The 15,546-nt window shown below is 33.1% G+C and overlaps 1 protein-coding gene across 11 annotated transcripts in view; it reads left to right on the top strand.

Annotated features, from left to right (window-relative positions):
• Positions 1-15,546, top strand: part of Atrnl1 (attractin like 1) — a 694,372-nt gene that overhangs the window by 310,628 nt on the left and 368,198 nt on the right. For 9 of the 11 annotated variants that reach the window (XR_013437181.1, XR_013437180.1, XM_078044839.1 and 6 more), the window contains one exon: positions 11,414-11,492. Coding sequence is in view for 9 of the 11 variants with exons in the window: in XM_078044839.1 (XP_077900965.1) it covers positions 11,414-11,492 (79 nt within the window). In the remaining 2 variants the exon portion in view is untranslated. Of the gene's footprint in view, positions 1-11,413; positions 11,493-12,765; positions 13,772-15,546 lie in introns of those variants that run through there. The other 2 variants (XM_078044869.1, XM_078044850.1) reach the window with 1 other exon arrangement.

Below are 15,546 nucleotides of genomic sequence, written 5' to 3'. Positions count from 1 at the left end.
TCTTAATTTTTATGCAGTAAAATTCACTTTTTTTGGTACAGTCCTATGATTATTTTGTAATCACCTGTTATTCAGGGCTACAAGGACTGGTAGATGAGGGGATTAGGAAAATGACAAACAGAAACAAAAGTAGAGAAAAAGCAGGGGTTGGTGGTTCAGCCTTCCTTTGATGGAGGAAGACTGACCACAAACAAGTTCAGCACATTTTTATATAGCTTTAAACATCAAAAGGTTTTCTTGTGTGTTTTCTGCAAGATAAACAGAGCTGAAGTTGAGGGTAATACCAGCTAAATTAGGACTTATCAGCTTGCATCTTAACTCTCTACCTCTAGGCAGCAGACACTTGAACCCAAGGCCATGAACTAATAAATTCTGAGGCTGGCACAGAATCTCCTTGGAGCAGGGTGATTGGAGTGCCTTTGCACCTGAGAAATTCCCATGGGAGTTGTCGCCTCTGTCTTGGTGCAGTTCAAAAAGTTCCATGATTCATTCACAACTCCTAACAATCAACAGGTCTACTAGGATACAGAATTCCACAACTCTAAAGAACATCATTATAGGACCTCTTCATGTAGTCTGACTCTCTCTATATACCCCAAAATTGACTTGTTTGCTGTCTCTTGCCTTTTCTAGAATGTAATTAAATTGACTCTTTCCCTTAACACACTGCATTTGAGATTCATCCAAATATTTTTTTTTGTCTTGTTTTGGTTTTGTATAAACAGCCTATTTCATTTTATCGCTACCAGATTATTTGTTCACTTGTTGAGAGATTAAGCAATATGGATTGTCACACCTTTTGCATTCTAAATAATGCTACCATGAAGAAAACACATATATTTGTATAGGTTTTATGCAAATATAGGTTTTCCTTTCTCCAGTTAAATATCTTGAAGTAGGATTGATTACTGGTTCATATTTGCCAAAGTATCATTTCACATAGACAATAGCAGAGCATGTGGTACCTCAACAGTGTTTGGTTCTGTCATATTTTTTATTTTAGTCATTGTGATAAATGTGTGATGGTATATTGTGATTTTAATTTTAATTTACCTAATGTCTAATGATGCTGAATTTCTTTTCACATACTTAGTAGCTATAATTCTGCCTTCTCTGAAGAAGTGTTTTTCAAATCTTCTTTCCATCTTTCACTTACCTTTTATTGAGTTTTAAATGCTTTTTTATATTCTGGGTGTATTTCTTCTATTATATGAAATATTTTCAAATAATCTTAGAATTGTATTTTCATTCACTTAATGTATCTTTCATAGAGAAAAAAGTTTTGAATTTTTTTAATAAATCCAACTTAATTTTATGCTTTTAGAGTTAGACTTAAGGATTCTTTGCCCAACTCAGGTTGGGATTTAACCCACCCAGAGCCTTGGGCATGTTGGGCAAGCACTCTACCACTGACCTACATCCCAAGTCCAGGATTTATATTTTTGTGTTATGCTTAGGTCTTGCATTCATTTTGTTTTTTTCTTATTGTTTATGACAGATGTAACACAGGTTCATTATTTTTCATGTGGATTTCACTTGTTGTAGCATGATCTGTTGGAAACACTGGCCTCTCTCCTTTGATATGCCTTCACAGCACTCTCAAAAATCAGTTTATCATGAATAGAGTTCTAGTCTCAGGAAACAGTGCGTAAAACACATGTCTCTCTCCCATTGAATTCATCTATAAATCCTGGACAAAAATGCGTAGGTAGCTATTTGATATTTGGTATCAGCAGGCAGATCAGGGAAAGACACCAGAATTTTAAATAAAACTGAACTATTTGGAAGTTTGCCACTTTTCCCCCCTTTAGTATTTTCTCATTAGAATGCAATGCAGTCTAAAACTTGAAATGGGCTACTGTGCTGTACACAGGGAAAAATCTTCTATTTCTAACTCCTAGAAAAGGGAACTCTTCAAGCCAAAACATTTGGGGAGACCCCTGACTCCAGTTCTTTTCTCTTTTTCCTCAATTCACTTAACACCTCTTCCAGGCAGTCTCACAGTAAGAACATTGGCAGCAGCAAAAGTGGCTCAGAATCAGAAATTTAAAAAGCCCAAATTCAAAGGGACTGCAACTTTTCTCTATGTATTGTGGAACTGTGGTTACAGAGGGTCAAATAAACCCCATTGCTTTCTCTCTTCTTTGTCTTCTCAACATGTTACTTGGTACAATTATGGAAGTGGACTGTTTCTAGTCAAAGAATCGAAGAGTGGAGGCTAGGAAACAGAAAGGACCAGGGAGATAACAAAGAGAAAAATCATCCCATAAAGTTGTCTTTGAAATCTTAGGTTGATCCCTGAGATTCCTGTGTGAAGATCTGATTCTAATAATCTAAACAACGAAGTTGAGAACTGAACCTAAAAGGTAGAATTGCACTCTTGCCTTAGACTGACTTGCTATAGAGATAGTCCTGCAAAAGCTTCCAATATATGGCAGCCACTGCCCATAGATGGCTAAAATAAAATGTCTGTATAGAGAACATCAACATTATTTAGAGAATATAAATAAAACCTCAGTCCCTCTGTAAAGTCAATGAAGCACAAGAGAGATGGATTAAAAGGAATATTCTTAAATTTTATTACCAAGTCAAGGACTGCCTATCAGTGTTTATTGCTTTTTATAAAGCTTTATCAGGGACTGGGTCTATTAGTTATGCATATGGAAAAATTGACATTTCACCCCTGCCTCATATTGAACACAAAAATACTAGAAGAAAAAGAAAAATAATGAAGCATTTAGAAGATAATGTAGGAATTCCTCTTCAACTTGGGATAGGAAAATTTTTCTTAAACAGGAGACATAAAGTGCTATCATAAAATTAGACTACAGAAAAACTAAAAATTTTTGTTATTTGGAGACACCATTGACATGAAAATTCAAGCCAAACAATGGTATAGACTATTTCCAACCTATATAAATGGAAAAAGCCTTATATTCATAAAGTATAACATATGTAAATCAATGAAATAGTCTGAAAACGCAGCCTCTTCACTCTTAAGTGGCAACAGACTGATCATATACTTTACAAAAAAGGATATACAAGAGGCCAACAAAATATGGAAATGTGCTCAATTTTATCAGGGAATTAAAATTAAAATTACAGTGTAATACTACTCTATACCTACTACAGTGACTGAAAACAAAAACAAAAACACAATACCAAGTTCTGGAGAGGATGTGGAACCAACAACACTTCTGGCACACTAGGACTCCCTGGAACATCTTTGAAACCCATTTGACATTATGCTCTAAAGATGAATTTACATGTAATCTGTGGCCTAGCTAGTTCATTCTACTAAAAATCATTTGAAGTATATTTAAAGTAATATGTCTTATGAAGCCAAAACCTTGTAGTATCCAAATATCCAAAAATAGTAGAATGGAAAAATATAGCCAAATAATAGGATAATATGGAGCAATGAAGAACAGGTGAATGCTAAAGGAATAAGGATAATAACAACATAAAATTGAATGAAAGTTGCAGAAATAAAAGGACAAATATTATAGGATTCCATTTGTAGAAAGTTCATAAACAGGCAAAACTAACATGTTAACCTGTTAACCAAATATGGTAGTTCCATTTGAGAAGAAAAGAAGAGTTGGTTTCTATTTCTTTATGGGGAAGGTTGTTTCTGGGTGTATTACCTTTGTGATAATTCATTATATGTGCACTTAAATTTCTCTGTGTTTTATGCATTAATGTTTTAAGGAACATTTGAAAATGATCATGTACTACTATTAAAATTTTAGTAAGGGAATTTTATACTGAATACTTGTAACATCAAAAACAAGTTTTTGTGTTTCAAAAAATGTATATAGGTAGGACCACTATGTTGTCCTTGGACACATTTTATTGCAAAATTGAAATAATAAGATATAATCCATGTAGTTTATCAGTAACAGGAGGAGTCAAGAAGGAAGATTTTCCTTACTATAATTTTTAATCTTTCTAATTCCATATTAGGCAAGAGGCTTGAGAATACCCTATTGTTTTGGAAAGAATGTCAAGAAAGGATGGAAGACTTTCAGTTTGGGGAAGATTAATTTAGGTACATTTTCCCATGAATTTTATATAAATGATATCTCCAGTGGATTTTATGGATTCTTTCCAAGCCTTCATTTAACTCCTTCCATATGGCTGTGTAGCAGCCGTTCAATTGGACTGAAATTGATCACTTACCACTTCAAGTGTAGGCTAAAGCCAGTTGGTACATCTTTAATGATTGATGAGGAGTGGGCATGTGTTTAGTGTGAGATATGGGTCGTGGAACTGCAGCATTCATTTTTGGTGCTAGGAGAAAAAAGCCTGAGAATAAAGCTGATACGCTGCAGATTATATAGTCCATACTATCTGAAAGAAATACAGTTAGGTCCCCAATCAGACCAAATCTTATTCTTCCTTTGGAGGGCCTTAGTCTGCCATAATAAAACACCATAGACTAGTTGAGTTAAATGATAGAAATTTAATCTCTATTCATTCTGGAGGCTGCAAAGTCCAAGACCAGGTGCCAGCATGGTTGGTTTTGGTGAGTACCCTCTTCTTGTCTTGAAAATGGCTGCTTTCTCACTGTGTATTCTCCTGGCATAAGATTGACAAGTGTTTGCCTACTTCCTTGTTTGATTTTTCGTGAAGCAAGTATTCTTAATACTAGTTTTTTTATGTTAATTTTTTAAAAGAACCATAATTTTTTTGCAATACAGTTTCTTAGAAATCAAGAACATTTATAAAGTATAACTGATGAAATGATAATGCCAATGAAGCTTTCAATGTCAGAAAAATGGTATTATTCAAATCAGCTAAAGTACCAATTCTATTCACTTAGCAAGTTTATTGACAACTACCATATACTACGCACTGAGATATATTTTACTGAGTTTTATGTATCTATGGGAATTTATTAGAATATGTTTTAGAAAGTTATTTTTAAACTCTTTATTGATTGATAAGCCATCATGAAGCTCTCTCTCAACTTTCACTGCTGACCTAAGAAGAATTAGCATAGAAAGCATTTTTTTGAAACAAAAGTGACTGCTTTTCTTAAGAAAGCAAAATTATTGAAGACTGCATATTTTATGGTATCCTGAATTATTGTAAAAATGATACTTTCCACCTTAGTCATACAATGTAGATTAGAAAGAATTTAAACTCCTCACAAAGAAATTCATTATCTTGGAGAATTCAAGATGGCAGTCCAGAAGGAGGCAGCGTTCTGTGTCATTCCATGACCTGGGTCTCAACTAGTGGTAATACTGCTTCTCTGAAAGTGATAGAGGACCCCTATACAGCTGCTGTCATGTAGAAATCACTAGCACTGTGCCCCAGTGTAGGGCTCCGGGCCTCAGCATTTGAGCAGGTCTCCTGGCTCCAGACCCCAACTCCTAAAGTTCTAGTCCAGTCAGGGCTTGTGAAGGCCTCAGCAGGATCACCTATCAGCACCGCTGCAGAACTCCCAGATGCAGCTCCGCTCCCATGCAGGACACTCAACTTCTACCTACCACAGGAACTCTGGCCACTACTCCTCAGTGGACATCCATCTACCAACAAGGGGCTCCCCCAGTCACTTCATCTTGCCACTGCCATAGTCCCCTTCGCAGTAATCTGCCTGCACCTGTGGATATCTCACAGGCTCTGAAGAGACCCAAAGCCATAGTACTGAACGTCACAGAGCTCATCTCTGAACACATTGGACAACACCATCACCTGGTTCCCCCAACTTCAACTGACACCCCCATCACTGGGTACAGACGCCTGTATCTTGGCTTACCTTCCTCGACATATTTGATGAGGACTGCTCCAGCTGGCCAGGTACAGGGTTTCCAACTCCCTTTTCTACCCAGCAGCAGTAACCTGGCACAGTAACCGTGCAACAGAAAACAGCTCTGAGTGGGACCTGTGCACAGTGCAACCTGGGCACCACCCATGGGAGCGCTGGTAAGAAAAGTCCCTCAATTGGATACTGCTAAGGGAGAGAAGATGGTTCAAAAGTGTGGAGACTAACAGAAACCAGGAACTGGGAACTCTTCAGGCAAGATAGGGAGATAGGATTGGGCGCTCAAGTCGTATGAGTAGACCCAAAAAGAGACCCTTGAGGTGCAGTCTCCCTGCAGAGACTGGTGGGTGCCACACCTCACTTCCAGGCGCCCTGCATTAGGACCAGCCGCCCCACTCTGGTTACCTTCGCCATCCTGAGGGCAGAGACACCAGCTTACAACAGACAACCCCACCTATTGGATGAGAAGGGAAGCAGGAAAGATACTAATCTCGAAAACTATCAACAATTCTCCTTTTTTCCTTCGATATTTTTTTTCCATTTTTCTTTTTTTCTCCCCCTCTATCCTCTTGCCCTCACATCCCCAACATATGTGAAACCAAGTACTTTGCACGAATTAGGATTTTGAGGACAAGACATTTGAATAATACACTATAGGTGTGTTGTATATGCCTTTTCTTTCTTTCTTTCTTTCTTTCTTTCTTTCTTTCTTTCTTTCTTTCTTTCTTTCTTTCTTTCTTTCTTTCTTTCTTTCTTTCTTTTTACTTTTCCCCTCCAATTTTTAACTATTTTAACATCCTTTATTTTTCTAAATACATATATGTGTTTTTTTTATGTACTATTCTCTCTTCCCATGCACTTGTCTACTCAAAACTACTACCTTAGAATTTTTTTAATTGCTAGATGGACATAATACCTTTATTTATTTTTATGTGGTCCTGAGGATCAAACCCAGTGCCTCACACATGCCAGGCAAGTGTTCTACCACTGAGCCACAACCCCAGCCCCCAAGACTACTTCTTTTCTATTCTCTTGCTACCAACCTTCTTTGTAAGATTTCTTTCACACTTTTTAAGATATATTAACTCTATATCCTCACATCCTACCTCCTCAGCATATTATCCTACACCTCACCCTCAGATCATTGTCTGTGAACCCTTTTGCAAACCTACTGATTATATCATAGATATAATATATTATTATAGAATAATCAAATCCAACATTTCTCTGCATTGTGACCAAATGGTAAACATCTTAATAGCAACAAATTGTTTATAGGTGGTATGATATTGAGATCCATTAACATTATCCTTCCCCAAAAAGGAGAAGTATTGGAACCATACAGGAGCACTACAAGCCCATAAGATAAAAACAGTAACACCCAGGATACACAGATCTAGAAGGGAAGACACATGAGCAACATGAAAAGACAAAGGAGGAAAGTGCCCCAAACAAATCAAGATACCACATTATTAGAATCCATGGGAAGCACTGCAGAAGAAATTACAGAGAAGGAGTTCAGGATGTACAAGATTAAAATAATCTGTGAATTGAAGGGTGATATAAAATAACAAATAAAGGCAGAAAAAGATAATTTTGTCAAGGAGCTACATAAAAAAATACAGAAAAGAAAAGATTACTTCAACAGGGAGATAGAGGTTTTAGAAAAAAAAAAAACAACACAACCCAAATACAAACCCTTGACATGAAAGAAATAATAAACCAAATTAAAAGCTCAATTAAAAGCATTACTAACAGAGTAAGAACACTTGGAATATAGGACATCAGACAATGAAGACAAAATATATAATCTTGAAAAGAATGTAGACCACATAGTGAAAATGATAAGAAACCATGAGCAGAACATTCAAGAATATGGAATAGCATAAAAAGACCAAATTTAAGAGTTACTGGGATAGGGGAAGGCAGAGAGTTCTAAACCAAAGGAATGAACAATCTATTCAATGAAATAATATTAGAAAACTTTCCAAACATGAAGAATGAATTGGAAAACCAAATTCAAGAAGCCTACAGGATGCACATGTACAAAATAACAACAGATCCATACCAAGGCACTTTATAATGAAAACACCCAACATAGAGAATAAGGAGAGAGTATTAAAAACCATGAGACAAAGGAAAGAGATTACATATAGGGCAAAACCAATTAGGATAATGGCAGATTTTTCAACACAGACCCTTAAAGCTAGAAGATCCTGGAACAACATATACCAAGCTCTGAAAGAAAATGGATGCCAACAAAGAATCTTGTATTCAACAAAATAAAGCTTTAGATTTGATGATGAAATAAAAATCTTCCATGATAAACAAAAGTTAAAAGAATTTACAGCTTGAAAACTGGCACTATAAAACAGTTAAAAACATTGACAAATCAAAACGTTGGTTCTTTGAAAAAGATGCTTACCTACGCTAATGAAGAGAAGGAGAGAGAAAACTCAAATTACTAACATACATGATGAAAAAGATAATATCACAACAGACACTACAGAAATATAGAGGATAATTAGAAATTATTTTGAAAACTTGTATTCCAATAAAATAGAAAGTATTGAAGGATCAACAAAATTTCTTGAGTCATAATTTGCCCAAATTTAATCAGGATAATGTACACAGTTTAAACAGACCAATATCAAGCGATGAAATAGAAGACATCATCATAAGTAAACCAACCAAGAAAAGCCTGGGACTGGATGGATACACAGCTGAATTCTACAAGACCTATTACCAATAGTCTTCAATTTATTTCAAGAAATAGACAAAGAGGGAGCACTTTCAAACTCATTCAATGAGGCCAATATCACTCTGATTCCAAAACCAGGCAAAGAAACATCAAAGAAGAAAACTTCAGACCAATACCTCTAATAAATATAGATGTAAAAATTCTCATTAAAATTCTGGCAAATTGAACACAAAAACATATCGAAAAGATAGTGCACCACAATCAAGTAGGATTCATCCCAGGGATACAAGGTTGGTTCAACATATGGAAATCAATAAATGTAATTCATCACATCAATAGACTTAAAGATAATAATCAATGATCATCTCAATAGATGCAGAAATAGCATTTGACAAAATAAAGCACCTCTTCATGTTCAAAACATTAGAAAAATTAGGGATAACAGGAACATATCTCAACATCATAAAGGCTATTCACACTAAGCCCCAGGCTAACATCATTATAAATGGAGAGAAATTGAAGGCATTCCCTCTAAAAACTGGAACAAGACAGGGATGCCCTCTTTCACCACTTCTATTTAACATAGTTTTTGAAACTCTACACAATGAAATATTACTCAGCAATAAAAGATAATAAAATCATGGCATTTGCAGGTAAATGGATGGTGTTGGAGAATATCATGCTAAGCAAAGTAAGCCAATCCCAAGAAACAAAAAGCCAAATATTTTCTCTGATATGAGGAGGCTGATTCATTGTGACCTAGGGAGGGGGGAGCATGGGAGGAGTAGTTGAACTCTCTAGATAGGGCAGAGTAGTACAAGAGGAAGGGAGGGTGCATGGGGTTAGAAATGATGGTGGAATGTGATGGACATCATTATCCAAAGTACATGTATGAATACACAAATTGGTGTGAATATACTTTTTATACAGCCAGAGATATGTAAAATTGTGCTCTTTATGTATAATATGAATTGTAATGCATTCCACTATCATATATAAAAATTAATAAAATTTATAAAAATAAAAAAACCAGAAATTCATTGTCTTACCATCTCAACTGAATATCAGGTTCACTCATTTTGGAGGGAATATTGTGGATTATCAGATTATCAATAAAAATACATTTTGGTAATTAAATCATTTAATTTGTTAATATAAAGAGTTTTGTATATTTATTACCATCTACTACTACAGACAATTGAAAAAATGGTTAGCAAGATTTGGAATCTGAGTATAAAGGATGATAAATTGAATGTATGTTTACATTTTAGTTGTAATAGTCATTTTAAAAAAAACAAGGGAAAGAGGAAAACTTGCAATTTAGTACTTTTGAGGAGTAGGAAACTCACATATATTCTCCTTGATTCAACTTTCTCATCTTTTAAATGAGCACATGACAGTGTACATGGCATATTTAGTGTTATTATGGTAATTAAAAAAGTTAATGTAAAACACAACAAAGTGCTTACTAAGTACTATTCAGTAAATGTCAGTTGCTTTGATTATTATGAATGCTATTAATGAGTTCAATTTGGACATGGTAGGTCTGTGTCTCCCATGCTAAAATTCTTTTGTTTTTTTTTTAAGAAAGAGAGAGAGAGAGAATTTTAATATTTATTTTTTAGTTTTTGATGGACACAAAATATTTGTTTGTATGTGGTGCTGAGGATCAAACCCGGGCCCCACACATGCCAGGCACGCGTGCTACGTCTTGAGCCACATCCCCAGTCCTCCCATGCTAAAATTTTTAAAGGCATGGGCATCTAACTGAAATTCAGATAAATGGATCTTCAGACTATATCTAAATTTTAAATTCTCAGTACTATATTTTGGCATTTACATTGATAACTAGTAATAACAAAAGAAGTGCAACCACTAATTCATACAAGAACAGGATTTCTTAACCTGGGTATTATTGTGCTTTGGGGCTGGTAAGACCTTTGTTGTTGCAGGGGTGACCTGGTTTATTGTATTAGCAACATCCCAAGAGATGCCCACTGTATGGTGACAACAAGACCTGTCTCCAGACTCTGCTGAATGTCTCCTTGGGGGCAAAGTCACTACTGGTTGAGAACCACTTGACCAGGGCATCCTGTGGGCTTCTTCAGATAGATACAGACATTTTATCAAATTGCAGATGGATTCACATTTACCCAGAAAACAGGAATGTCACCAAATGATAGAAATTAGGATGTTTATGGTTTGAATTCACTAAAAATGGAAAGCCTGACTTACAAGTCTGTAGCTTCTCAGTTATGCTGGATATTATAGGTGCTCAGACACTGTCAAGAGATGTACTGGGAATTTTCTCCCTGGAGGGAATTTGAACTAAACAAATTCTTAGATCTTTTTAATAGTAAGCTTCTATAACTTTGGCATTTCTATCATTCCAGTTAGGCCATACTTGAAACCATGAAAATAATAAAGATTTCTGAGGCATGAAAGGAACATCGTTCTGTGATGTTAGTTTTAAGGGATGTCTGTAATTTAAAAAGAAGGAATTTGGTGTGTAACCTACCTTCATTGGTCCTATATTGGTTAAGAAAGGATGAAGGAAAAAAATAAGTATTCAGAAGAAAGTTGCAAAGAATGAATTGTTGGTATGGTCAATTTTGAAGTGATTCTATAAATAGAGAAAATACTAGTACATTTAATTTCTAGATGACCTTCAGTTGAAAAATATTCTTAGGAAAGCACCCTCTAAAATGTTGAATATCATATAAACAGTAAGCATTATTAGTATTGACATTTTTATTAGTATTACAAGTCAGAAACAAGATGTCAAGGAACTAAGTAAAGAGTAGTATAAAGATACTTTTTGAATTATTTACTAAGATAAAATGATTATTCTATATGTTTTAATCTTCCATGTATTTTTTAAATTAAGTATATATGTCAAATATATTTTGAGGAAAAATCATTTTTGCTTTATTTTCCAGTTGTTTTTTATCCTTGTTACTGGTGGCTGCTGTGGTGTGGAAGATCAAACAAACCTGTTGGGCTTCAAGACGGAGAGAGGTATCAGTGTGTTATTAATCTTTGTTTTAAGTCTTTGAGCAAAATCTCCATTGTTTTGTTATTATACTTCTTTCAAGTACAGGTTTTTTTCAAATCAATTTTACTTATTAATATTGCACAATCAGTATTTTAAAGTTTCAGGTAAAACTACCCATGTCATTTTAAGTCAGTATGTGTAGAGGTATCAGTGTGTTATTAATCTTTGTTTTAAGTCTTTGAGCAAAATCTCCATTGTTTTGTTATTATACTTCTTTCAAGTACAGGTTTTTTTTAAATCAATTTTACTTATTAATATTGCACAATCAGTATTTTAAAGTTTCAGGTAAAACTACCCATGTCATTTTAAGTCAGTATTTGCAGTTTTATGATAGTATTAGAATTTTAATGAATATATATATTAATTCATCTAGTTAAGTAATCTGTAATTTCTTTAGCTTAAGTTTTTAGTTATGCTATACAAACATAATATATTTTTCACCAGTATCTCTCTTTTAAATTAAAAGAAAATTCATCATGGTAAATATTTTTGACTTTAGAAAAAAATTTTCTCTTAGAAATTTGTTATAGCATTGTTTTGTTTTATTTGTCTTTTTTCCCCCCTCTGGGTAATCAAATCTTTTCCACATCTTGATTAGCTGACAATCCAACTATGTTTAGAGAGAACATCAGTTTAATACATTTCTATATCAGAATTAATCCTGATACTCCTAATAATCCTAAAATTGATGAAAATAGTAATACTTTATGAAATAACAACAGATGAAATAAGTAAAAAATTTAGTTTGTGTATGTGAATTAACTGTAAGAAACAAAGAAAAAATCATCTGGGGGAAAATATCTAGTAGATTTATTGTTCTATACCTCATATAATGAAGAATTTTTATTATGTTCTGTTATTATGAATACTAGCAGTCTACTATTAGTATTATTAGTATTTTATTTGTCATTGTCTTTCCTAGTATATTTCTATATGTATGGTTTTTCACATATATAAATATACTTTAGATATTTAACAGTTCAGAGTATTCTCATCAATAGAAGTAGCAAGCGATATGAATCCTTCTTAATTATCATCTGATTTTCAATGGCACCCACCAAAACTCATGTATACTTCTATTTGCAAACTTGACATCTCCTTGATAATTAATGATAAGATATTCTATGAGTTGCTACATTTATTGTAATTGAATTTATAAATAAATATTACTAATGTGAAATAGCAATTTTATCAGTTCAGTAAGTTCACCTTCTTGGATTCTCAACTTATTTACAGAGAGAGAATTGGGAACACAGTGGATGGGACAAACTAAAAGTAATAGACTAGGTAGGTAATGCAAACAACTTTTTGGTAGAATTTCTTAGTAGTTAAAAATCTATATTTCAAAAAAATTAGTCGTATGAAAAGAAAACAAAAATTAGTCATAATCATCCCAATATCTATAGTTCATATAAACATTTTAGTAAATACAAATTTCTTGAAAACATGCTTTTTCTTAATTATTAGTATAACACTCAAATAAGCATCTTTTCAGTTAATGACCTCATGATAATTTTCTTTTGCTCCTCATTTGCTTTTTATTGAATTGCAGACTGGTGATTACTATTGTATAAATATTTTCATTTTCAGTTTATTATATAAGACTAGAAATTACCGGTGTTCAGCACATCTGTTTACATTGTCATAGTTTTTCAAATTAACCCAAATATAAAATAACTTAGATTGAAGAGTCAAATATATTTGAGAAGCATAGGATTTGAAAATTTACCAATTCTTGGTTTGTAAACCTTGTCTCAAAAATCTTATTTTAAATGAAGTGATTCTCTTTTGCTTAATTTGAGGGAAGGTGTATTAATTTCTTGCTATATTCCAGACAGATTCATAAATGCTGAAGATATAAAGAAAAAAATGGACTCTATTTTTAGGAAATTCATAACTTTAAAACATTTTTGATAGAACAAACACACATACATATCATGTGCACAGTGCTTAGTTGAACACCTGTGTGTACTTTATTGTGGTCCTACTTAGGGGGATATGGTATATCAAAATGGATTTGGAAGTGAGATAAGTAATGGAAGTAGATATAAACTGTTGCATAATTATATGTAGAATTAATTTCAAAAGGCAAAATAAAGCAAAACAAAAAACTTGTGGAGTTGTTTTAACTATATAAACAATATGAAAATATTTGTTTAAAAATCCTATTTTACAACTGTAAGTCATTATCTTTACATTTAGAACTATTTAGAGATTAATAAATGGCCAATGATACTATAAATTTTGTCTCAGTAAGTTTTGTTCTGATGGAATATTTTCTCATATACTTTAAAATGTAGTTTAGTTATTCATTTGTGTGTTTGATGTATTTGTGTATTTATGCATTTTATATCAAAACTTTTTTCTTGTTTATTTAAACTTCAAATTTAACTGGGTACCCTGTGGTTTAATTTGCTCTATCTGGCATCTTTATTTCATTTCTAGTGCTTACTTTGGAGCCCAAGGAATTAGCTCATTCCCCTAAAATTCATATCAAGTAAGACAAAGAGAAAGAGACAATTCTTCAAAGTAAAATCTTGAATGTTTTTTTAAAAAATGGGGGTTATACTAGGCCACCAGAAATAAAAAATATTTACTTTGTATATTATCCATCAAAATTAAAAGAAAATATATGTGAACCAATAATTAGATTTCTGACCATATATTCTGCAGATGTATACCTACCTACCTTTTCAAAGTATGTTTATAGAAAGATACTAATATAAACAGAAGAACTTTTGTATATCAAAACAATTTCTTATCATCCAAAAAGAATTTTTAAGTAAATTTCATTTTCTTACAGTGAGATGTTATATAACTGAACACAAACAATGAAATAAATGGGTGTTTATTAATACAAAGCCACTTACTCCTTCATTCAAAAGACTATTTAGTAACAATTGTTGTTCCCTATCTGCTTTTAGCCACATACAAGCATTGAATGAGCCAGATAAAAATGTCAGCCCTCAAAAAGTTGCTGATCCTCAAGCTACATTATTAACTCAAAATGCATTATGTAAACATTATGATATGTTTCTACTTGTGGAAATCATACATACCTGATCATTATATGCATGGATATTCTAAGAGACCAAAGATTCTTTCTAGATCTGGAATGAGCATTTTTGTGAAGAAGAATGTTAGTATTTCATAATTGTAACACTAAAGTAATTATATTATAAATAATATTTTAATAATTGTATTATAAAATTAATATTTTAAATTTAGGCACTTTAGGAATAAAATTTAATTCTCACCTTAAAAGTATAGATTTTCCTCTTTCTATATAAGGGATTTGAGTGCAGTGGTCTAAGTGTGCTACTAGGAAATGGAGAAGGTATAATTTAAAAATAAATATTGTCAGATTCCAGAATCCAGGCTCTCTGAAACATTCAAAGACCTTTAAAAACAGCATGAGTTTGAACAGGTTTGATTTTTCTTATTGGCCTTTTAATACTGTAAACTGTTTATGTATTTATTGTGCAGGAAATATATTGTTTTACCTAATAAGAAGACATGATCCATCATGATTTGATATTCCATTTAGAAAAAGCAGTGTTTATTCAACTACTGCACAGTGCTCCCTTACCACCAAAAATACTTGTCTTATACTCATATAAAGTGCTATTTTAGAAATATTTAGCCATGTATCATTCATGTATCATTCATTTTTGTATGTAGTAAGCAAAATAAAAGCTAACTAAATTTGTTAAAATATTACTAAAATGTGTTCATTTTCATAATCTAGGATTTCATAAATCTTGTTCAACTCAAGTAAAAACATGTTTGTTTCATATATTATCATTAACTAAGATAATTAGGTTTGTATCCATGTAGGCAATGTCAAGCACATCATAACTGTCATCTGGCCAGCAATGACCAGATAATGTCATTAATTGGGAAACAACATCAGAGTTCAGAGAAATTAAAATGTGAAAAGAGTGTTTTAGAAACAATAAAATATGATAGAGCCAACTTAAGGCTTTTGGTGATAAGTGAGGTAATACATGCTAAGTG

Source organism: Ictidomys tridecemlineatus, chromosome 1, assembly GCF_052094955.1.
Source record: "Ictidomys tridecemlineatus isolate mIctTri1 chromosome 1, mIctTri1.hap1, whole genome shotgun sequence".
NCBI classification, from domain to species: Eukaryota; Metazoa; Chordata; class Mammalia; order Rodentia; family Sciuridae; genus Ictidomys; species Ictidomys tridecemlineatus.
Note: the sequence above shows the minus strand (reverse complement) of the source record. Positions and strands in the feature narration are given on the sequence as shown.